The sequence below is a fragment of the Anomaloglossus baeobatrachus genome, chromosome 3 (genome assembly GCF_048569485.1).
Source record: "Anomaloglossus baeobatrachus isolate aAnoBae1 chromosome 3, aAnoBae1.hap1, whole genome shotgun sequence".
In the NCBI taxonomy this organism is placed as follows: Eukaryota; Metazoa; Chordata; class Amphibia; order Anura; family Aromobatidae; genus Anomaloglossus; species Anomaloglossus baeobatrachus.
The window spans coordinates 535275721-535300058 of NC_134355.1; the positions used below are offsets into that span (position 1 = coordinate 535275721).

General features: G+C 41.5%; 1 protein-coding gene across 2 annotated transcripts in view; it reads right to left on the bottom strand.

The window, feature by feature from the left end:
- Positions 1–24338, bottom strand: part of PLOD2 (procollagen-lysine,2-oxoglutarate 5-dioxygenase 2) — a 215454-nt gene that overhangs the window by 136780 nt on the left and 54336 nt on the right. For both annotated transcript variants that reach the window (XM_075340789.1, XM_075340788.1), the window contains exons 2-3: positions 15633–15724; positions 11229–11365 (exon numbers count right to left, since the gene is read on the bottom strand). In XM_075340789.1, the coding sequence (XP_075196904.1) occupies positions 11229–11365; positions 15633–15724 (229 nt within the window). The remainder of the gene's footprint in view (positions 1–11228; positions 11366–15632; positions 15725–24338) is intronic.

Consider the following 24338-nt stretch of genomic DNA (forward strand, 5'->3'; position numbering starts at 1 on the left):
CACCTCCATACACACATGCAGTGTGATGCCACACACACACACACACACACACACACACTGATGCTCTCTCTCCATACACAAAGTGGGTTCCTCCCCCTCCATACACACACACACACACACACACACACTGATGCTCCCTCTCCATACACAAAGTGGGATCCTCCCCCTCCATACACACACACACACTGATGCTCCCCCTCCATACACACACAGTGATGCCCCTCACAGCTAAAGAGAACTGAATACACAAGGTAAAGAGAACTGAAAAAAAGTCAGACTCTAGTAAAATCATACTGCTTGTTTTGTTGACTACTGTATACCTGCTGTGTCTCTCCTTCCTCGCTATGCACTATGCAGCCTACACAGTGACAGCGTCGTTGGCTCAGATCAGAAATAATCAGCCAGCAACATAGCAATCCGAATCCCCAGCATGCAGGAGACTATCACCACCATTACATTACAAAATGATCGCCATGTACAGCGTCAATGGCAAAACCATGCATGTGTTGTGTGTGCAAAGAAAGATATGCTTTTACAGCAAAATAGGTCTCTGTGCACATCTTACTGATATCTATAGAACTACAGGCAGACGTAAATAGCAATAGGAGGTAAAAGCACGAAGACACTGGATTACCCTGATTGGTAATTACTGAAATGCCATGCATTTTTGATTCAAAAGTGTTTAGACTTTCCATATTTTACATAAAGAAAATCACTATAATTTTGCGGCAATACCCTTTTAATAGGTGCCAAGGTTGTACATCCTAGTGAATAACTAAAAGGAAAAAGAAAAATAAATTTCTCAAAAAAGGAAGAAAGAATTTCCATCTACTTATTTCTGAACAGGGCCCCTATGAATTGTGTGATACAAGGGCTTTGTTATGGTTAGAAACTGTGGAAACATATTCCTCAGCTATTTTCTATAGTTTTTACACTGATATTTTCTTTACATTTACTGCACTTATCAGTGTATGGTATCTGCAATAAGGAGGGAAATATTCTAGGAATGAAGATCGTCTCAGGGAAAATTAAACCAAGCCAACTATCAACAAATGAGCAAATTCACAGGGCGGTGAGCAGAGCAATTACAGGCCAGAAAGGCTCAGAAACAGAAGATTTTACAACTATACTCCAAAAAGGATTCTCTTATTATACTGAAAGTTGGAGGACTTTCAGGTGAATTACATATTAAAGCCAGAAGATGATGTTACCATCTTTACATCTATCTAACAACTGCAACTTTAAAACGCGTTAAGTTAATATGTTGGCATCTTTTCAACTGCATCCAGAAAAAAAATAAAATCAGGATTAGAACTCAAGGATCAAGTACAACATTTTTCCATACCAAGACAAAAAAGTTGAAGTTTTTCCAGTTTTTATTTGCTGGGATCTAAACATAAAATAATTTAAGGATTTAAGGAAGTGTTCACTGGTATAGGTCATCCAATTAGTTTTTTCCCTTAAAATAAATATGTCACCAGGTTTTACCTACCCCATCTAAAAGCAGCATGATGCAGGGTCAAATACTTGGATTCCAGGTACGTTTTTCCTATTAAGAAGCTTGCTGCAGTACACCAATTAGTAGAAAGCTGCCAATGTACAGTGTACACAGAAAGCGGTCAATCCATAATAGAATTGGGGCTACACAGAGCCCAGCAATATGGAGGACAACATGGCAGCAGGTTTACTACTCCAATAGTTATAAAATCAAAGTTTCATCAGCAGGAGATAATGAAATCTACAGAAAGCAGCAACATAAGTGATATCATTGGAATCGGATTCCCTTTCTCTACATCTGTTCCCCAACACCAGTCCACAAGAGCCACCAACAGAGCATTTTTTCAGGATTTCTGTTACGGTTGCTGTGGCTCTGGAGACTATGTCCGGATTTCTTGCTACTGCCCATGTGCAAGCGCTGGAGACTAAGGGGCACTTTGCACACTGCGACATCGCAGGCCGATGCTGCAATGCCGAGTGCGATAGTCCCCGCCCCCGTCGCAGCAGCGATATGTGGTGATAGCTGGCGTAGCGAAAATTATCGCTACGCCAGATTCACACACACACTCACCTGCCGTGCGACGTCCCTGTGGCCGGCGACCAGCCTCCTTGTTAAGGGGGCGGGTCGTGCGGCGTCACTGCGACGTCACACGGCAGGCGGCCAATCGGAGCGGAGGGGCGGAGATGAGCAGGATGTAAACATCCTGCCCACCTCCTTCCTTACGCATATCCTACGGAAGCCGCGGTGACGCCGGTAGGAGATGTTCCTCGCTCCTGCGACTTCACACACAGCGATGTGTGCTGCCGCAGGAGCGAGGAACAACATCGGACCGTCGCGTCAGCGTAATTATGAATTACGCCGACGCTGCACCGATGATACGATTACGACGCTTTTGCGCTCGTTAATCGTATCATCTAGGCTTTACACACTGCGATGTCGCATGCGATGCCGGATGTGCGTCACTTTCAATTTGACCCCACCGATGCGATGTCGCAGTGTGCAAAGTGCCCCTAAGTCCTATCTTGGAGCCATTGCACATGTGCGGGTGACATCATCGCTGACACGAGGTCACATGTCTCTGACACCTTCTATGCCGATTGGTCGCTGGTCATGTGCTTGTGACGCTTTGCTCGGTGATAGGCCAGCGTGACGTCATTGCTGTCATTCTGGCAGCGGATTGGCTCTGGTGTCCTCCATCTTGGATGAGGCACAGAGTCTATATAAGACCCTGACGCATGCCGCCCGGCGCTCAGTCCTCTTGGTTCATGCATGAGGGTAGACGCCCTGTGCACGTCCCTCTAGGCATCTCTCTGGCTATGTTAGGTGAGTGCTACCGGCAGGGTAGCGTTCTTATACCTTACAGCTTTGGCTGCAGTCCGTATCCTTACCTCTTAGTGGAGCGGACATAGGCAGGTGCCTGAGGCACATGGTCCGGCTGGGCCTTGTGATTCTACTCGTAGGTGGACGTTGCCGCTAGGGTAACGTTCCTTATACTGCGTCTGGCAGTTGTTCGTATCCTCGCACACTAGGGGAGCGAACAGAGGTAGGAGCTTTGTGCGGCTTATGCTGCTGTCCGTCTCTTTTGCACCACTAGAAGAGCGGACCTAGGCAGGTGCCATATCTAGTGGTTCGTGTCCTCGCACACTAGTGGAGCGAACGCAGGTAGGAGCTTTGTGCGGCTTACGCTGCTGTCCGTCTCCTGGCACCACTAGCGGAACGGACCTAGGTAGGTGCCATTTCACACTCACTGCTTTTGTCTCTGTGATCTTTAACAGAGACCATTCCACACACCCTCCAAGTAAGGGAGGAATTGCTTTATTTTCTAATTATATTCCTCTGTGAGTTTAACAGAGGTATTGCACTCTGCACGTGTGCTATTATTTTTAACAGTGGCACACTTATATACCCCTTATCCTCTGCCATAGTCTGCAGCAGAGACTTTGCATGGTGGACCCTGACTGTCTGATATCCCTTTGGTTTTTATAATCAGACAGCCCCCCGTAACAATTTCCTTTGTATTGCGCAGGTAATAATTTAATTATCTGCATAGGTAATAATTCCATTGCCTGTGCAATACTAAGGAAATCCTGAAAACATGCACTGTTGGTGGCTCTTGAGGAATGGAGTTGCGGGACACTGCTGTACATTATGGTGCTCTGATTTCATTTAAAAGATGTACTCAAGGTAATAAAGTGCTTTAATTAGTCACCATGAAAATAAGCAAGTTTGCTAATGACTTGCTTTTTTCTATCGGCTGTTATTCTCCTGCAATTAGAGCTTTTGTCTTTCATAGTGCACAGCTAGTTTACATAAAACTCGACCAACGGTTCTTGAATAAACCCTGGCCGACAGTGCACAGTAGTTATACCCGTGAAAGAGATAGCTCCTAACAGTCACCTCTGTGCAGCCCATCAATTTCTACATAGCTGCTCATTTTTTAAGTCCCTGACAAAGAACTGTTATAAATCTTGCAAAATTACAGCATTTTCTTTTCCCATGAGAGGTCTCCTAATAACCACTATCACTTTTCTATGCACTAGTTCAAATGCATGGTTATCTCTACATATACAGTAAATATAGTCATAACAATGTAGACTCAGAACAACCACTGATATCTGAATGTTTCTGGTGTGCAGATGGAGTGCATGACCCACCAGAAACCATGAAGGAAGGACACTGCAATAGCTCTGAGTTGCTCAAGATAAGAGTTCTCAACTTGTAAGTAAATAGGAGGATAAAACAATTTTTGATATTTGACACCAAGTATAGATGATATGTCTAATAATCTAACAATGCGGAGCTGCAGCAAAAAAGGGAAACACAATTCTGGGATGTATCAAGACAAGCATTGAATCTAGATCAAGAAAGGTAATTATTCCCCTATACTCTTCCCTGTTCAAACCCCACCTGGAATACTGTGTACAGTTCTGGGCACCCCAATTCAAGAAAGACATCGATATATTGGAGGAAAACCAGAGAAGAGCAACCAAGATGGTAGAAGTTCTATAAACCATGTAATATGAAGAACAACTGAACTAGAGATGAACTAGGGATGTTTAGTTTAAAAAACAGAAGGCTGAGAGGAGACTTAATAGCAGTCTACAAATATGTGAAAGATAGTCACAGTGCAGAGGGAACAACCCTATTCTCATTAGCACAAGTAACTACAAGAAGCAATGGGATGAAACTTAAAGGAAGAAGATTCAGATTAGACATTAGGAAAAACTTTCTGACAGTGAGGGCAGTCAGGGAGTGGAACAGGCTACCATGGGAGGTGGAGAGCTCTCCATCAATGGAAATCTTCAAGCGGAAACTGGACAAACATATAGCTGGGATGGTTTAGGAAAGCCTGCACTAGCAGGGAGTTGGACCCGATGGCCCTTGAGGTTCCTTCCAACTCTACCATTCTATGATTCTTAATGTGAAAATTTTACTATGCTCTCCTCTATGTGGAAACACATCAGATGTTCCCAACCCCCGACAATACACACATAAGTTCAATGTCCTAATTCTGTTGTCCTATGGCAGATTGACCACTCATAAGGGTGCTTTACATGCTGCGATATCGGTAACGATATATCGTCGGGGTCACGTCGTTAGTGACGCACATCCGGCGCCGTTACCGACATCGCAGCGTGTGACACCAAGGAGAGACGATCAACGAGCACAAAAATGTGAAAAATCATTGCTCGTTGACACGTCGCTACTTTCCTTAATATCGTTGCTGCTGCAGGTGCGATGTTGGTTGTCATTCCTGCGCCAGTACACATCACTATGTGTGACACCGCAGGAGCGACGAACATCTCCTTACCTGCGTCCACCGGAAAGAAGGAAGGAGGTGGGCGGCATGTTCCGGCAGCTCATTTCCGCCCCTCCTCTGCTATTGGACAGCTGCATTTTGACGTCGCTGTGAACTGCCCCCTTAGAAAGAAGGCGGATCGCCAGCCAAAGCGACCTCGCAGGGCAGGTAAGTCTGTGTGACGGGTGTTAGCGATGTTGTGCGCCACAGGCAGCAATTTGCCCGTGATACATAACCGACGGGGGCGAGTACGCTCGCTAGCGATATCGGTACCGATATTGCAGCGTGTAAAGTATCCTATAGCCATTATTTATTTTGATAAATTGTGTTGCATTTCCACTTCTTACAACTGGTGTTTGTGCAAAATTGCCATTAACCAAGATGGCCGATATTGAATCTGTGGAAGCCATTTTGTTTCCAGTTTGGGCCTACTTCAAGCCCCATTGAAGTCTCACTCTTCAGTTGAGCATTGTGTCTAGCTTTTCGTCTAGTTCCAGTCTCCCACTCCTCAGAACTGTTCCCCCTCAGACTGTTCCCAGACTGTTCCCACTCCTCCCAGATTGTTCTTACTATTTCTAATGCAACTTAAATTAACTTCAACTACCACTTACTATTTTTAGCTCATGCTACTCTGGCCACTGGATTACAGGTGTGCTTCACCATAATAGGATATTAAAGCAATGAGTGAGAGTTCCATGTGGCATAAAGTAAACCGAAAAAGAAAACAGGACGGCTTCAACATCAGCCAACTTAGTAAAGGGCAATTGGGGACACATAATAGGAGCCTCTAGTGGTAATCAGTGGCAATGCAGCCCAATTTATCAAAAGTAGTGACAGGGCGAACCAGAACTGTAAAGTTAAGGGTCCATACCAGATACCTAGTGTCCGTGCCTGGACCTCGTAGACCGAGTTCTCAAGGAACTGTTCAAATTCAGCCACCCGGATAATTAAAAAAAAATATGAAAAAAAGAAAATAGGGAATAAAGCAGGAGCATTCTACTTACCGAGTCTCCCACGCCGCTGTAAGACGTCTTACGGGTCCGCTCATTAATCTGCATACATATTCACTGTTTCACCCACCTAGCAGCAGTCCCAGCATCTGTGATTGGTTGTAGTCAGACCATGTCCCCACCCTGTGTGACTGCACATGTGATTGGTTGGAATCACACATGCTGACTCCATCCCTATAAGTGGTGAAAAAAATAAATAAATTGGAGTAGGGTCCCCCGTATATTGTGATACCCAGTGCAGATAAAGAATATGGCTGCAGGCTGCATCCCTCTGTCATGTGTTTATCTTGGCTCTGTATCAATAAAAGAGGGGCCCTATGCGGCTTTTTTTTCTGAATTTAAATAAATAATTTTGATACCCAGCCAAGATAAAGTCAACAGCTGGGGACTGGTATTCTTAGGCTTGGAAGGTCCATGGTTATTGGGCCCCTCAGCCTAAAAATAGCAGCCCGCAGCCCTACAGAATGGTTGCATCCATTAGATGTGACAATCCCAATTTTACTGGGCTCATCCCACTAGCCCTGGTGCGTTAGCAATCAGGGTAATAAGGGGTTAATGACAGCTCCCAGCTGCCATTAAGTCCCAGATTAGTAACTGAAGTCTATGAGACCCCTCCAATACTAATCTGTAAGTGAAAAGAAAAACACAAGACCGAAAAAATCCTTTATTTGAAATAAAATACAAAAAACCACCCTTTTTCTCAACTGTATTAACGCCAAACACTCAGTTCTGATATAATCCACATGAGGTCCCACGATGATCCCGGCTCAGCTACATCCTACAGTGGCAGCGCTCGGGCACACAACATGATTGCCTGCTGCAGGCAGAGACTGACTGAGCCGCAGCTGGGAGCAATGACATCACTCAGTTTATCTGTGGTCACAGCTTGAGGTTCCAATGAGACCCCACCTGTGACTGCAGATAAACTGTCCTCAGAGGACCTCATTGAACTCAGTGACCTCACCTCAGGTGAACTGGAGTTCATTCTGACCTGCATCTCCTGTCAGAAAACCACATTTGTTTGTCAAGAGATGCAGATATGGTGCTGACATTTTTACAACAAATTCCTGCAGCAATACTGCATCTCCTGGCAAAAAAAATCCATCAAAACGAGATGCCATTTTGATGCAATATTTTGCAAGGAGTTGAAGATTTGGTGCTGAAATTTGTACATCAAATTCCTGCACTAAATCTCCATCTTCTGGCAAAAAAATGCATATAAAAATGTGATGCGGTTTTGATGCAGACTTGGTGCAAGAATTTGGGGTATAGATATCAGCATTAAATCTGTACCTCTTGACAAAAAAAACACAAACATGGTTTTAAGTTGTTTTGGTGCTGTTTTCTGCACCAAAAATGTCTGCACCAGATTTGAGCACCAATATAAGCCATGTAAATACTTTATTTGTCAAGTGCATGATTAATATAAATTAGTCATAAAATATTTGTGCTCAATTAATTTGTAATGTAGTATACAACTAAAGTTCTATTATATTGTATTAAATTGTAATCTGTATATTAAATATACAAAATAAATAATTCTACTACAAACCAAGAAAAAGACATTTACTGTATAAAAGTATAAAAGGCCAAAATTCTGACTTATGCCATTCACAAGTTATTTAAATTAAGAACATTTGTTGCTGGAAAAGGTTAAAAATGAAGAATACAATGAACTATTTTGCTTTAATTTAGTATTAGAGCATATCTGCAAAGTTTAAGGTTAGGATTTGTAATAAGGCACATTTATGCCGCACTTCTATAAATCAAAGAGACGTTGTAAAACTACAGGTGTATTGATGTCAGTGCCCTTGGAATTTCCTTTGTATGTTTCTTCAGTAGAAACAATAACAAGATCATAAGTGACAAGTATTAGTATAAGACACGTTTTTCTCTTGTACATATGTAAGAAAACCTCACGGGGGGAAATAAAAACAGAGAAATTTGTATGAAGACAAAAAAGACCTCTGTACAGCACATTACTAAGGTCTTGTTCTTAGAAATCCAACAAATAGTAGAGACATGCCTTGGCCTGTGTTTAGCATAATATTTCAAAGAGATAAAGACAGCAAGTTAAAATACGGGCTCCCCATAGAGCTAAATTATTGAATTTCTATATTTTAACCCAACGGCTTTATCTAATAAAGGTTTATCATTGTGTTACTGGAATTTTCTGAAAATTGTTGAAAAAGTCTTGATGCAATTCCTTAAAGGAAATCTATCAGAAGGTTTTTGCTACCTCATCTGACAGCAACATAACGTAGGCAAAGAGATCCCGAATCCAACAGTGTATCACTTAGATTACTGGCTGCAGCCATTCTCACATTATCAAAGAATTGAGTTTTAAGCATGTAGTGGAGCCCAGGGAGGCTCTCTATAGAGACTGTGAATAGCGAGCACACAGATAGCGAGCACACAGATAAGGGAGGCATAGTTGCTTATTAACCTCTACCTCATGATGTCCTCAGCTTACATAGCAAAAACCTTGCGGCAGATTTCCTTTAACCCCTACACGACCTATGACTGATCTATCCATCATGGATCGTATGAGGTTAATCCCCGCCCCCTGCCGTGGGCAGGTTGCGGCAAACCGCGCACATATTAGCTGTTTTCAACAGCTGACATGTGTGCCTGCATGTTACGAGTGGAATCGCTTCCAATTGCAACATGTAACCCCTTACATCTCGCTGTCAAAGTCTGGCAGCGAGATGTATATGCGTGTGGCCATGATTTTCACTTACCGCCGCCCCCACCAGAAGTCACGTGCGTGATCGTGTGACTTTCGATGGTTGCCATGGTAGCACAGGGTCATGTGATGACGCCTGTAGCTATCACAAGTCACTTTCGTTTTCACTCGGCCCGGAGCCGAGTGAATCAGGAAGTGATCATGTCTGCTGTTTACAGCTGTGTAGCTGTGATCAGCAGATAGCGCAGAGCGATCGCATTGCTGATCGCTATAGCCCCTAGAGGGACTAGTAAAATAAAAAAAAAAAAAAAAAAAGGAAAAAAAAAAAGTTTTAAAAAATAAAAAAAAATAAAAAACCTAAAAGTTCAAATCACCCCCCTTTCACCCCATTGAAAATTAAAGGATTAAAAAAAAATATACACATATTTGGTATTGCCGTGTTCAGAAATTCCCGATCAAAATATAAAATCAATCAATCGGATTGGTAAACGAATTCAAAATGCCAAAATTAAATTTTTTGGTCGCTGCACGTTTTACGCAAAATGCAATAACAGGCGATCAAAACGTAGCATCTGTGCAAAAATGGTACCATTAAAAATGTCAGCTCGAGACGCAAAAAATAAGTCATTACTGAGCCATAGATCCCAAAAAATGAGAACACTACGGGTTTAGGAAAATGGCGCAAAACATACGCCACTTTTATTGGACAAGCTTGTGAATTTTTTTAACCCCTTAGATACAAGTAAACCTATACATGTTTGGTGTCGACAAACTCGCACCGACCTCAGGCATCACACCCACACATCAGTTTTACCATATAGTGAACACGGTGAATAAAATATCCCAAAAACTATTGTGCGATCACACTTTTTTTGCAGTTTTTCCACACTTGGATTTTTTTTTGGTGTTTTCCAGTACACTATATGGTAAAACTTAAGGTTTCATTTAAAAGTACAACTCGTCCCACAAAAAACAAGCCCTCATATGGCAAGATTGACAGAAGAATAAAAAAGTTACGGTTCTCGGAAGAAGGGGAGCAAAAAACAAAAACGCAAAAACGGAAAGGGCCTGAAATTGCTGAAGGGGTTAAAGAGGGATTTCCGATTTTTGAAAAAAAGTGGTAAGCAATGAGCTCAAAATGCTATAAAAGGAACATTACTTGTCCATAGAATCCTTCGACACTCCAGGATCAATGTTTCAGTGGTCCTTGCCAGCCCTGCAGTAATTTCCATCATTTAATAGATCACTGCAGTCAATCACTGGCTTCAGCAATGAGATCTGCATAAAATTTGGCACATCACCGCTGAAGCGGTCATTACATCGGGTGATGATGTAATAGGGATTTAAGGAGTAAGGCCAGTGTCACACTTGATAGTGACTCGCCGAGTCTCACATCGCCTCACCTTACCTTGGCACAGCCGCACACTCCTGACAATAGCGGGTTGGCTGCATGTATTTCTATGCAGCTGAGATGCTCCTGTCCAGAGAGTGTGTGGCCCTGACGGGTGATGTGATGCGAGACTTGCGCAAGTGTGACTGGCCTAAGTAATGATTATTTATTTATCTTATAATATTCTCTACTTTTTTATCACATTTTGAAGCATTCCAGAAAACACTTATAAAGCATTTATGACGTGACATTACCGCTTTCCTACAGAAGCAGTGCCCATTTTCAGGCGCTTGCCCATGCACTGCATTTAACGCTTGTTCAAGTGTTTTGGCCTGGGCTACAATACCAGATCCAGCACTTGGATAAGAGGGGCACTGTTTTGGAAGGAAAGCACTTGTGCTTTTTAATCCTATATGATTGTGTTAAGAACTGAAAAGCAACACTGATCGATTCCCAAAAGTCTGTTCTTTATTCCACATTACAGGAATCATATAAGCCAATCACCTGCACCAGTTGTCACTGTCCGGAAGAAGAAAAGAAGAAAAAAGCTGATGTATTATATATTCTAAAATGCTCCATATACATTTATTACTTTCAAATATTTGACTGTATTCATGGTAAGGCATGAATAAGTAATACTGACCAACTAGGAGCCTATCCAATGTGTTTATGACTAATAATAAACTGTGTGCGGAAACATCCATTTATCAAGCTCCAAAGTAGAAGGGTGAAATAAAATAAAACTTCAATACGATTTTGTGTGATTGTCATCCAAGATTAATTTGATTAGCTTCCAAGAGGATTTTCAATGTAAAGCCCTAGTCATTTCATATTACAATGATTACCTGTCTGTGAAAAGAACAATGAGATCTTCTTGGTCAGTAATGGACTCCAGAGCCTCTTTTAAGAGACGGACTTTTTGACCACCGCCTATTGAATTTGCTACATCTCCACCTTTCCAGTCTAGACCTTTGCCAAGAACCTAGAGGATGAATTAAGATAAGAAACATATGTAGTATCCATTGTGGTCATCGGAAGGATTATGACTATTTAGGAGCCAAATCAGAATTAAACACACATCACCAGAAAAGTACAAAATGTATTCAGAGGTCAAGTTAACAAAGAATATAGTATTTTTCAGCCAAATGTATTATTCAAAAAGTTTGCTATGACTACGTTATCTAGGCGCAACTGGATTCAGTCAGAGCATTTAATAGAAACCAAACATTTCTCAAGAAAATGGACAATAGTAGGCGATTTTTGATTTTCCTAAAAAAAATTAACTTCATGCACTTACAAGACATATTAATGTATAATTAGTACTTCCAGAAAGTGACCACCAAATGCCTTTATGGAAATGTATTTAACAATGGCATTAAATTGTCCAAAAGGGTTATATGTAATCAGTAGCAATTCTCATATTTGTGCATGTTAAAAGAGTGAAGAGTAACATTCTTTTCTTTTGTAAAGTATATGAACATGACACAATTACTTGTAAACTATTATGTGGGTCAGTTCCAAAATAACAGAAAAAGCGTTTCATTTAGACTTTGCTGCCGATGTGGCACAGGTTTCTTCTCTTGTATTATCGGGTGAAATGCACAACAACAAACAGCGGTTTATCCTCAGCATGGTAGGCATGCTATAGGTGGGAAATCAGTGAAATTAATATTTGGTCTTGAACACTCATTTACATTCAATATTCTACTTTACCCTGATGCAAAAAAAATCAATAGAAGATTTGTCACATCTATAAATTAATTTCAATACTGTGAGGGCCGGGGAGGACTGGTAGGCCCAGGAGGTGGATCCACTGGACCGAGCACCCCACCTGGAGGGCAGGGTGCACGGTAGCTGGAGCACTAGCATGGCAGGAATGGGAAGAACCAGGTCACCAGGGTCATGGAGTACCATAGGACAGTACAGGAACCGGTGCAGGTATCAGGAAGCAAAGACAGGACCAGGTCACTAGGGTCACAGCGTACTTTAAGGCAGTAATACAGGAAACAGGAACAAAAGGACCTGAGCACCTAGCTCACAAGACAAAGCAAAGAAACACAAGCAATGATCAGGCCCCGCCCACATGGAAAGGCCAGTCTTATATACCCAGCCCAGCCTCAGGTCATTTACTGTTGCAGCAGTGCTGGGCCTATAAGACCAGGTGAGTGGGCGCGGCCCGGTCCTATACAGAGGCATCAGTCAGAGTCAGACTCCTGAGACCTAGAACAGGACTCAGAGGAGCAAGAGCGGAAGCGGCAGTCGTGACTGGTGGACGCATGGACTGGACCAGTGAGCAAGGAGCGGTGGTGCGATGACGAGACTGGATCAATGAGCACGGAGCGGTGCAATGCATGTGCGACCGGATCAGTGGGTACGGAGCGGTGCTGGGACACCGGGAGCGTGACAAATACACAGTATATGAGGTTGGAGTGGAAGGGGTTAATTCTGCACTGTTAATCGAATGAAGACAGAAGAGGTATTCCTTTAATGCGATTTATTAGTCAAGGTGTTTCAGAGTGCTCTGACTCAATCGGGACAATCACGTGATTGTCACAATGAAGGGGTCCGAGCGCTCTGAAACACATGGACTAGAGCAGGGCGAGCACTAAAATGCTCAGGTGCTCGTTACTCGAGTCCAGCAGGTCAGACGCTCTGAAAGGGTTCAACTTAAGTAATGAGTATAATGAAAGTCATTGATTGGGCAGTTTGGCTCTCTGCACACAAATAGCCAGCCATATACAGAGCATTTCTGGGGGGAGGGAGAGCTGTTTTTTTTCTTTTTTTTGGACACTACAACTGAAAACATTGGCTCTCGCAGGGGGCTAAACAGAGACTGCAACTTCCTCTCAATGAAGTGCCTGATAAAACCGCATGCAGTGGAGCAAGCCTGTGCTTTGTGGTCATTGTTTCACCGATGGAACATCTGGGCACCTGAGATACTCTGCAGAACACTGAGGACCAGAGCACCCCAATGCATGATTGGGTAACAAGCAGTGGCAAGAATACTGGCTCATCATTAGCATTGACTAATAAAACACATTCCAGGAATACCTCTTCTGTCTTCATTCCATCAGCAACGCAGGATTAACCCCTTTTTTTCCAATCTCAGATGGTGATTACACGTGAGACAGCTCCAACTGTTTCAAAGCTTTTAAGTGGATGTGTCTTTTCACGAGGTGAGCACAATTCTGTTTATGTTTTTAATGTATCTCGGCTAAGACCCTATTTGCACGCCTTGTCTCCCCAGTTTTTTTACTTCATACATTCAATGTATAGATAGCATTTACAGAGTCATGGAAAAATTTGCAGTTAAACTGCAGACATAAGGTTAATCTGCAAGTCAAAAGTGTTGCAAAATCTTGCAGCCACCGCACAGAGCCCTAGTGCTGCAAGAGATTTAACTATATTCCTTCTGACAGCATTGGATTTCCAGTTAAGAGGCATGTCAGGTATGGTTTCAATCACCACTCAGAAACCAAAGTGATGGCTCTAACCACACCCTGGTACTGACTGACAGCCAACTCTGTACTGGTGCAATGCTGAGATGGCTGTCAGTCTGTGTCGGGGCGCAGTTACAGCCACAACCTTTTGTACCAAGCGGTGAGTAAATCATGCTGGTCGCACTCCTTAACTGAAAGTCCAAGGCTGCCAGGAAGGAATGGCACAAAGTGTAAAGGTGAAATCATCAATCTTAGGGCTCGATTCTACATGCATTTTGCACAGACAATTGCAATCCGATAACACATTGGATTGCACTCACACCAATGCAAAACTATAGCAAAACATATTGGCATGAGCAATGAATCGCAACATGCTGTATTTGGCAGCGAGTCTTGGCTCACACACATCCATACGAGTCTATGGATGCATGTGAAACATCGCACTGCACTCGCATGTCATCCAAGTGCAGTGGAATGTACGCAGAGGCAAGCTGGAGAGAAGAGAGAGAAAGTGCTCCCCTCCTCTCTTCTCCGCAGCTGTGATCTGATTGTGAGATCTGATCACAGTTGCATAACCCTCGGCTTAAGGCCCCGTCACACTAAGCAACATCGCTAGCAACATCGCTGCTAACGAACAACTTTTGTGACGTTGCTAGCGATGTTGCTGTGTGTGACATCCAGCAACAACCTGGCCCCTGCTGTGAGGTCGTTGGTTGTTGCTGAATGTCCTGGGCCATTTTTTAGTTGTTGCTGTCCCGCTGTGAAGCACAGATCGCTGTGTGTGACAGCGAGACAGCAACAACTAAATGTGCAGGCAGCAGGAGCCGGCTTCTGCGGAGGCTGGTAACCACAGTAAACATCGGGTAACCAAGAAGCCCTGTCCTTGGTTACCCGATATTTACCTTTGTTACCAGCCTCCGCCGCTCTCACTATCAGTGCTGGCTCCTGCTCTGTGCACATGTAGCTGCAGGACACATCGGGTTAATTAACCCGATGTGTACTGTAGCTAGGAGAGCAGGGAGCCAGCGCTAAGCAGTGTGCGCTGCTCCCTGCTCTGTGCACATTTAGCTGCAGTACACATCGGGTAATTAACCCGATGTGTGCTGTAACTAGGAGAGCAAGGAGCCAGCGCTAAGCGGTGTGTGCTGTTCCCTGCTCTGTGCACATGTAGCTGCAGCACACATCGGGTAATTAACCAGATGTGTGTAACTAGGAGAGCAGGGAGCCAGCGCTAAGCGGTGTGCGCTGCTCCCTGCTCTCTGCACGTGTAGCTCCGTGCACTGGTAACCAAGGTAAATATCGGGTTGGTTACCCGATATTTACCTTAGTTTCCAAGCGCAGCATCTTCCACGCGGCGCTGGGGGCTGGTCACTGGTTGCTGGTGAGCTCACCAGCAACTCGTGTAGCGACGCTCCAGCGATCCCTGCCAGGTCAGGTTGCTGGTGGGATCGCTGGAGCGTCGCAGTGTGACATCTCACCAGCAACCTCCTAGCAACTTACTAGCGATCCCTATCGTTGTTGGGATCGCTGGTAAGTTGCTTAGTGTGACTGGACCTTTACACTCGCAGCTAAGGGTCATTAGCATATCTCTTCTGATGCTCTCCAAGCTATGCGCAAGGGGAACTGGGGCCATATTCGTAAAATCAATTGACAAATTTAAAGTAAATCAGAGAAATCTGGAAAACTATGGCACAAAAGATCAAGGACATGTACATACATTGCTAAATAAGGACTTGTGATTTTTGTAATTAAACATTTAATATCAATATTCTGACATGGAAATATACCCAAATAAAATACATGCTGTACCTTCACATTGTAGCTAAAGTGCTTTGCAGATTGCATAAAACGATGGAAGCCATCGGTTTCTCGCGTTGCAACAGTTACCACCAATAATTTATCTAAAATTAAACAAAGAGAATTTCAATATCAGATCAATGCTTTAAAAAAGCAGACATAAAACAGATAGAGAAAACTGCTTTAGCAACAGGTACTGTATACACTTTATGCTATTAATACATTTGGCAATTTTAAATATGTTCTGAAGTTATTTTTCCTGAAAACAATGTTTGACACATTCTTAAAGAGTTGTAGGAAAAAAAAGAAGAAAAAGAGAAGAAAAAACACCGGAGATGGACAGAAACAATAAGTTGAAAAGGCTTTTGGACAAAAGACCCTGTTTTCTTTGTATAATAGATACCAGATAGCGCCAGATGATATGTGTATTTGTCGGTTTATCCTTTTTGTGAACTCTTTCTTCTAACAAAAAATTAAATCAGTTCTTTGTATTTGAAGGGAACTCTCGCCTACAACACACATCTTTGTGTTATCTCTCTACAAATTCGAAAACACTGTTGAATATAAAATTGCTGACGTTCTGTTTCGTAAAGTGTTGTTCATTAGTGGATAACCCCAGATTAATCAATTCAGCGCTCCACAGAAAATAAAATCAATGTATATTATACTCCTGCAGAAGGTCCATTGCAAGTGCTTCCATCCCTGTGGGTGACACAATATTGTTCATAGATTCATAGAATCATCGAATGGTAGAGTTGGAAGGGACCTGAAGGGCCATCGGGTCCAACCCCCTGCGAGTGCAGGTTTTCCTAAATCATCCCAGTTATATATTTATCCAGTTTCCGCTTGAAAATTTCCATTGATGGAGAGCTCACCACCTCCCGTGGTCGCCTGTTCCACTCTGACTGCCCTCACTGCCACAATGTTTTTCCTAATGTCTAATCTGAATCTTCTCTCCTTCCTGTTGTGTCTTGAGATGAGTGGATCTGACAAAATTAAAATTCTCTCCAGACCCCAGAGCATAATAGACAAAAGAGGTAAAAAAATTGATAAATATACTCCCCTAACCTCTTATCCATATGGCCGCCTCTGCTGCACAATGTCTTTTATTGTTATAATAACTAAGGGGTGCACAAAATAAGATTATATTGATATTACCTCTCCAAAAATGAGCAAAAATACCTTGGTCCATGGATATTTTAGCCCTATTTGTGTCTAAAGGTCATTCTCAAATTATTTGGCTACCAGTCGACATATTGTAAGGAATGTTCTAATTACAACCTATCATTGCACTAGCTATTTAAAAATATTTCATTAGCCTCCCCAACATGTTTTTTCACCACACTGGCATCATCAGGAGAAAGACTTTTTGTCCACCTTTTATATTTTTGGAAATGCTATATCACTACATGTACAACGTGTTTCTAACCTTATTTTATTCACCACTTAGATATAAAAACTAACTTTTGTGGTTAGAATTAATAATTAGTCTTCAATTTAGGGGTTTAGCTGCTTTAGGCAAAAATAGTATTTACATTACCCAGTCCAGTCCTTTACACGTCTGTGATGTTGCATCTCCATCCTGGTGATCACTTTAGACTAGAAGGTTTGGCTGTATCTATGTAATGAAACATGCACCATGCACTCAAGGGCCTGAACCCTGGTGTGAACCCCTGACTGCAGTTGCCCTGGAACGGAGGACTGGACAGCAGTCAAAGAGCATTAGGAACAAAGAGCATGCTTTACACACACACACACACACACACACACACACACACGTGAAAATCCCGCCAAAAAAAAAAATAATGAAAAAATAATCTCCAAAATGCAAATTTTTTAAAAAAACATTTGAGTAGAATTTAACACCATTTGATTAAATTAGCCTCCTCTATTTGTGTCATGTGACCACTGTAGCCCCTTACTATTTTGTAAGAGCAGATATCTGCTCTCAATACATACTAATTAGCTGCCGCTGATCAGAAATGTCGATTAGCTGCAGTGGTCTTGTGACACAACCATGTCAAATTACTTACAGGGAATAGTAGTGCTAATTATGCTAGTGTTCATTGCTATACAGTACAAACAGTAGGCATTGTGAATTAACATTGTCATAGTGGGAATTAGCACATTACGTTTTTAGGAAAAATGCTTTTACATTACTTTGTTCTTGCAAAAATGTGGGTAGATATACTGACAAGCAAAACTGTAACAATGTTTTGAACATTTAATTTTAAGGCTCGATATATCACATCCACTACAGCTTTGAGTGTGAGACTATCTTAATTTGATAGACAATCATCTTGGTTATCTCATACATAAATTTGACTGGAACTATTTAGCATATGATTACTTATGCAGATTTTTGTCATATCACTGCATTATTACTGTTTTGCTCCTAAAAATGTACATTTTTATTATGTTAATATTTTGTAAATTCTCTTTTGTCTTTTAAGACTGCGTTTATCCTTCTGGGCATAATTTTATCGGATTCAAGCATGTCTCAACTGAAATCTGATCCCAGGTCTCTCTTCTACACATTCCCAATGGTGCATACTGGTTGACTTACTTGGGTTTGTATACAGCCTTTTCTTCAACTCTACCCACAAGTGGTCAATTTGGTTGAGGTCTGGGGACTATGGGGGCCAATGCAGCATCTCTACTTCATTGTCATTAACCTACTCGACATACATACTGTACTTAAACTCGAGTACCAGTAACTAATTTCATAGTATACTAACATATAGCTCAGGATTGAGACCACCATTTATCCTGGTCAAGTATCCAATGCCTTTGGCTGTGAAACAATCACATATCATCAGGCTTCTTCCACCAAACTTGACAATTCCTTCAATTTCTTGATCCATTAGCCCCTTCTTCCTTGCAGACCCATTTGCACCCATCAGAGCCAAAGCTATTGACTTTTGTCCCATCGCTCCTAATCATCCATTTTCATCTTCTACTGTCCACTTTTCATACTTTTTTGTAAACTCGAACCGATGCTTCTTATAAAGGATATTGAAGTTGAGGCTTCTTCAACTTGTTTTTGGACCACCATTCCAGGCTTGTGTAATATGCGTTGCATGGTGCTTTCACAGATGTCTGTGATCTCACTATTACGTAGCATATGAGACACTTCTACTGCCATGTTTGCCTCACCAAAACTGATAAATTGGCTTGTGATAAGCCAATTTGTTGCCTGAACATCCTCCTCTTTCCTTTTGAATGGATGGACGGAATTCATGTTGTATTCTTCCAATTGTCATGTCACTCACAGTTTGGCAATTTCCTTGGCCATGAGACCGCTATTGATGAGCTGGATGATACTGTTTTTCTTTCTTGGGAAATCTTCATAGCTGCTCTTCAATTCGCACCAGGGACTTTTCACTTGGGAATCAACCTAATAAAACACTGAGCTATTACGGACTGTGATAACAGGTTTTAATTTGTAGTTTACAGGAAGAAAAAAAAATGTTTGAAACACCAGAAGCAAAACAGTAAAGTTCAGAAGCATCACAAGAATCTGCATAACTAATCATATGCCAAATAGCTGCAATTTAAATTTATATGAGAGACCGCAAAGACGAATATCTATAAAATGAAGGTAGCCTCACACGCAAAGCTGTAGTGGATGGTGAGATATGAAGCCTAAAAGTAAAAAGTTCAAAACATTGTTATCCTTTTGCTTGTCACTGTATAAATATAATACTTTTCCTCTTGTGCGTTTTTTTCTTTTTTAAATATTGAGTACAAGAGCTGTCCAACAACTTTAGACAATATAACTAAAGCTTTCCACTAGTTGTTGTTACAAGTTTACTCACTTTCAATGGAAAGAGTCTTCTAGATCTCCAACCATATATTCTTACTGCTAAACATCGCACTTTCACACTACCCATAGTAAACAAGAGATACACTATAAATATATAAAAAGATTGACTCGCACATCCAACAGGTGTGAGCAGGTGCTAGCTGAAAACACATTATAACTGCAAAACGCATACAGCTGCACACTGAAATGCTAACAATCAATAAGGGAACATAGCAAACAAGGCAATGCTAGTGTTTGACTAAAATTTTATTTTCTATTTAACCATTTGCTGGACTGAAAACACAGACACTTATCTATGATGAACATAGATAACTATGATGAACAGCAGACTACCAGAAGATGTCTTAAGTCTGGAATGCTTCCTAGAACTTGAGGGTTCCACATACATTCTTATGAACACAGTCAGAAATTTGTTGACCATATGAAGGAATTTCACACCCAAAGAGTTCATACATAGCTAGCCTATAAAGTAGAAGAGCCCTGCAAATAACACAAGATTTCCTTCTGTAAAGGAGCTGCTTGACAGGCATCTGAGTAAAAGAACTGAGGCATACCATAAGCATATTATTGAAACTCCTAAAACCTAAAAAAATAATGCTCAAAAAGGTTTAATAGTAACAAACGTATGTTGTAACTGTGAAATGGGTCTGGTCACTCTGCCTATACTCAAAGGTGGCCGTACACATTAGACAGAAATGGGTTGATAGTTATATCATTTACTAAACAATCTGGTGAATGATCATTTTGCCAACGCAGTCATACACATTTTAGTGGATTTTGACCTTTACAACTGTTCAAGCTAGCCATACTTGTTTAATAACACCAGGCAAGAGACAATCTGTCTGGGAATGTCATGGATTTTCAGAAAGACCATACACCCATCATGTGATAAAAACATTATTATTGTTAAAAAAAATCCCTCACCCAATAAACAAGTCATTTTGGTTTAAATTATCACTTTGCATAAACGTTCAATATTAAAAGGTGACCGTACACAAGTCTATACTGAAAAGACCCACATTGGAAAACAGTGCACTATATACCATTATTTTAGGTGAATTATATGTTCACATTACAAACCTTAAAGAGGAATCTACAAAATTATAGTTGAACATACACTTAAAAGGATTTGCTAAAGATTATAGAACATTATCCTGGATTTCAGATTCATCTCTAAATTAGAGAGTATAGGAAAGAGTGGAATGTACGATAACACACAGTTATGCTGCACACTTCATCTCATGTTTTAAGCTTTAAAAATAGTGATGATGAGCGACCACTACTATGCTCAATGGGGAACTCCAGCATTTTTCCTAAGTAAAAGGTCACTGGTCCAAATTGAGGAGCAGCCATGAAGACTATTTCCTAAGAAAAGAGGATCAACATCATCCAGCTCATCTATAGCAATCTCGCAGCCCAAAAATTTCCAAACTGCATCATTTGAGTTCTATGACAGTTGGAGCAATACGAAACAGAGGCTGTCTATCCATTAAAAAGCCAAGAGTTAGATGTCCAGTCAAAATATCAGAGTCAACAAGTTGGTTCATCACAAGAACAATCAATTCAGGAGCATCTAACATCAGTGGAAGTGGCTCCTATGCTTTGCAATATTGAGATCACAGATGTCCATGCAAGCACTGTGCAACATACGTCACACAAGTCTGGAATGGTTTCCCAAAAAAAGGTGAAGAAGCTTCAACGTCACTATCACCATAAGCATTGGCTCGAGTTTACAAAAAAAATACAAAAAGTGGACAGCAGAGTAAAAAAAAGGGAGATTTGGAGTAACGAGATGGAAGTCAATAGACTGGTCTCTGATGGTTGCAAATGGGTCTAGAAGAAACAAGGAAAAAAGCGGCTAACAGATAAAAAAAATTGAAGGGACTGTCAAGGTTGGTAAAGGAAGCCTGATGATATGTAGTTGTTTCACAGCTAAAGGTGTTGGATACTTGACTAGGATCGATGGTGGTCTCATTCCTGAGCTATAAAGGAGTATTTTGCAAGGCGATTTACTTTGTACAGTAAAGTATGGTTATGAAAAGAAACATTGAGATTGGAAAGAGATAGTTTAATAACAATGAAGTAAACGTGCTGGACTCAAGCCTACAGTCCCCAAGCCTACCAATTGAACACTTGATGGAAGAGTTGAAGCTGTATGTATACCAAAGCGAATCGACCAGTATGCACCAACAATGGGATGGTGCAGAAGAGACCTGGGATCACATTTCAGTTGAGACATGCTTGAATCTGATTGAGAGCATGCACTTCAGACAGAGTTGAAAGCCAAAAGGTGAATTTCAAAAATACTAATATTAAAATATATTTTTTAGGAGTAAAACAGTAACAATGCAGTAAAATGACAAGAATATGCATAGCTAATTATATGCTAAATAGTCGCGAGTCAAATTAATGTATGCGATAGCCAAGATGATTGTCTATAAAATGAATGTAGTTTCACGTTAAAAGCTGTAGTGGATGGTGAGATATAAAGCTTGAAATGTAAAAGTTCAAAATATTGTTACCCTTTTGCTCGCCAGTGTATGAACAATGATCATACTATCATTAGGGTTTCTATGACTATTTGATTAAAAGACCAAAGAAAGAATATAAAAAAATAAAAACTCAAAATCTTGCAGAACAGCCAAGATAACTACTGTTGATATTTCTCTGGTGAGCCGGACCCGCCTTTGCATTACATTCAACCTTAAATGACTATTAAATTCCACAAACAAAAAAAAAAGTAGATCTGTGAATATGCCACGCTAAAGTCTGGCTTTCTGTCAAGTTTGTATGGATACTGAAAGGAACAAAGAAATCCTAAAAAGTAAATGGCTTACTGATGGTAGTCAGTGTATAAAAAATGTGTAGCAAAACATGCTTTACTGCAAATAACAGGTTACCATAAATTTTTATAACCTAAAAAGACTGCAGTGAATCGACAAATGCCGGGCAAAAATGCAACACAGTATTTAATTGTTTAAACCCCAGATGACAAAAGATTATAAAAACATGTAAAACAGGATAAAAACAAGACTGATAAAAGGAGGCTGAGGAGTACCATGAACCAAAAGTAATCAATTATTTGAAAAATGAACATAAATGCTAATGTAACAAAAACAAGGGTTACAAAACAAGATAAAATGTAAAAGAGGTTACCACAAAATATACAGGGGTGTCAAGCGGGCGGTGGACCCCGTTCACACAATAGTCTTCAAGAAAATGGCCGCAGAAATGCTGCATGCACAGATTGTGATCTCAGCAGCCATTTTCTTGAAGTCTATCGTGTCAACTGCCAACCAGCTTAACGGAGCCCGCCACTCAACTCAATGCAGTCGCCACCCACTGGCAGGCTCAATGGCATCCAACAACAGGCTCAATGGTTCCCGAAGAGACACCCCTGAGCCCCCAGTATCACTGACCCTCAAGAGCCGCCACAGTCCCAAGCCACAGTATCGCTGACCTTCTGTCTTGTCAGCCTGCTCCGCAGCGCCAACCCGGTAACCTTTATCTGGATTATAAGATGCACCCCCATTTTAACATTAAAAATTGTTTTTCAATTTTCCTTCTCTAAATTTGGGGTGCGTCTTATAATCCCAGGCTTATACTTGAGTCAGTAATTTTTCCCAGCTTTTTGTGGTAAACGTACGTGCCTAAGACAACCATTTAAGTGGTTAAACGCCATGAGCAGATAACGATTCTGCTCGTGCCTAGCAGGCACACATCTCAGCTGTGAAAATCAGCTGAGATGTGCGCCGATCGTGGCAAGCTGCCAGCATCAGACCGCGGGCAGTAATACTAGGACCGCTAGGAGAGAAACAAAAACAAAACGAAAAACAACTTGTGCCAAGTTACGTTCAACGCAGCATTAGAGACTTTACACCATAAAAACAAGACTTTTATGGTAGGATATCTGTAGTCTTTTTATCATGTTTTAGGGAAGCATGTTGCACATAATATGCCAATATTTACTTCTAGAGACATTAGAATTTGCCAGGTTCGGCAAATGTTTCACAAATATTCAATTTGTAGTCACTAATTATGTTGAAATGATGCAACTTACGGTGTGAGGTTGTCTCAGTGGATGGAGACAGAGTGGAGCAGAGAGGGGTAAAGGGATGGGAACAATTCTGGCTTACCAATTTGTGGAAGTGAATTTGCTCTTTATGGACATGTGAATCATTTTGAAAAATAGTAGACTTTTTCTCAAATATAAAAGTAGCTGTAAGACCCGCAAGACACATCCGTTTAATTTGTACGTGTGCGGTACATATTTGCACGTACTGGAGACACGTACACACGGAGACCCATGTTATTCAATGGTAGATGGCACACACACGTAAAATCACACGGAACGTGTGACCATGTGGTAAGTACGTGTGTGCGCTTTTCTACACGGATGACATGTCCGTTTTTGTCCGGCAGCATGCAGGCACGGACCCGCTTTAGTCTATGGGTCCGTGCCTGCACGTACCGCACACGGAGTATGTTCGTGTTCAGCACGTTTCGTGCGTGTGCGTTTTTACACTAGCGATCTTATTTTATTTTTTTTTTAAATTAAATTTATTAAATTAAATTAAATTCAGTATACTTACCTTTTTTTCTGCTGTTCCACGCAGCTAATAAAGGGAATAGCGCGATCAGCTGAGCTGTCACTGAGGTTACTCGCGGCCAACGCTGAATACAGCTGATCGCGCTATTCCCTTCATTAGCTGCGTGGAGCTGACAGGAGCGGCGGTGTCTTCTGCAGCTCCAGTCACCTTCATGCAGCAGAGCTGGATGCGACGCTGGACCATCCTGGATTACGCCGGACATGGAGGGCTTTTTCGGGCTTATAAAATTGGTGAACAAGGCAATTTGTTAGTGTTTTTTTTCTAATAAAGGATTGTTCGTGT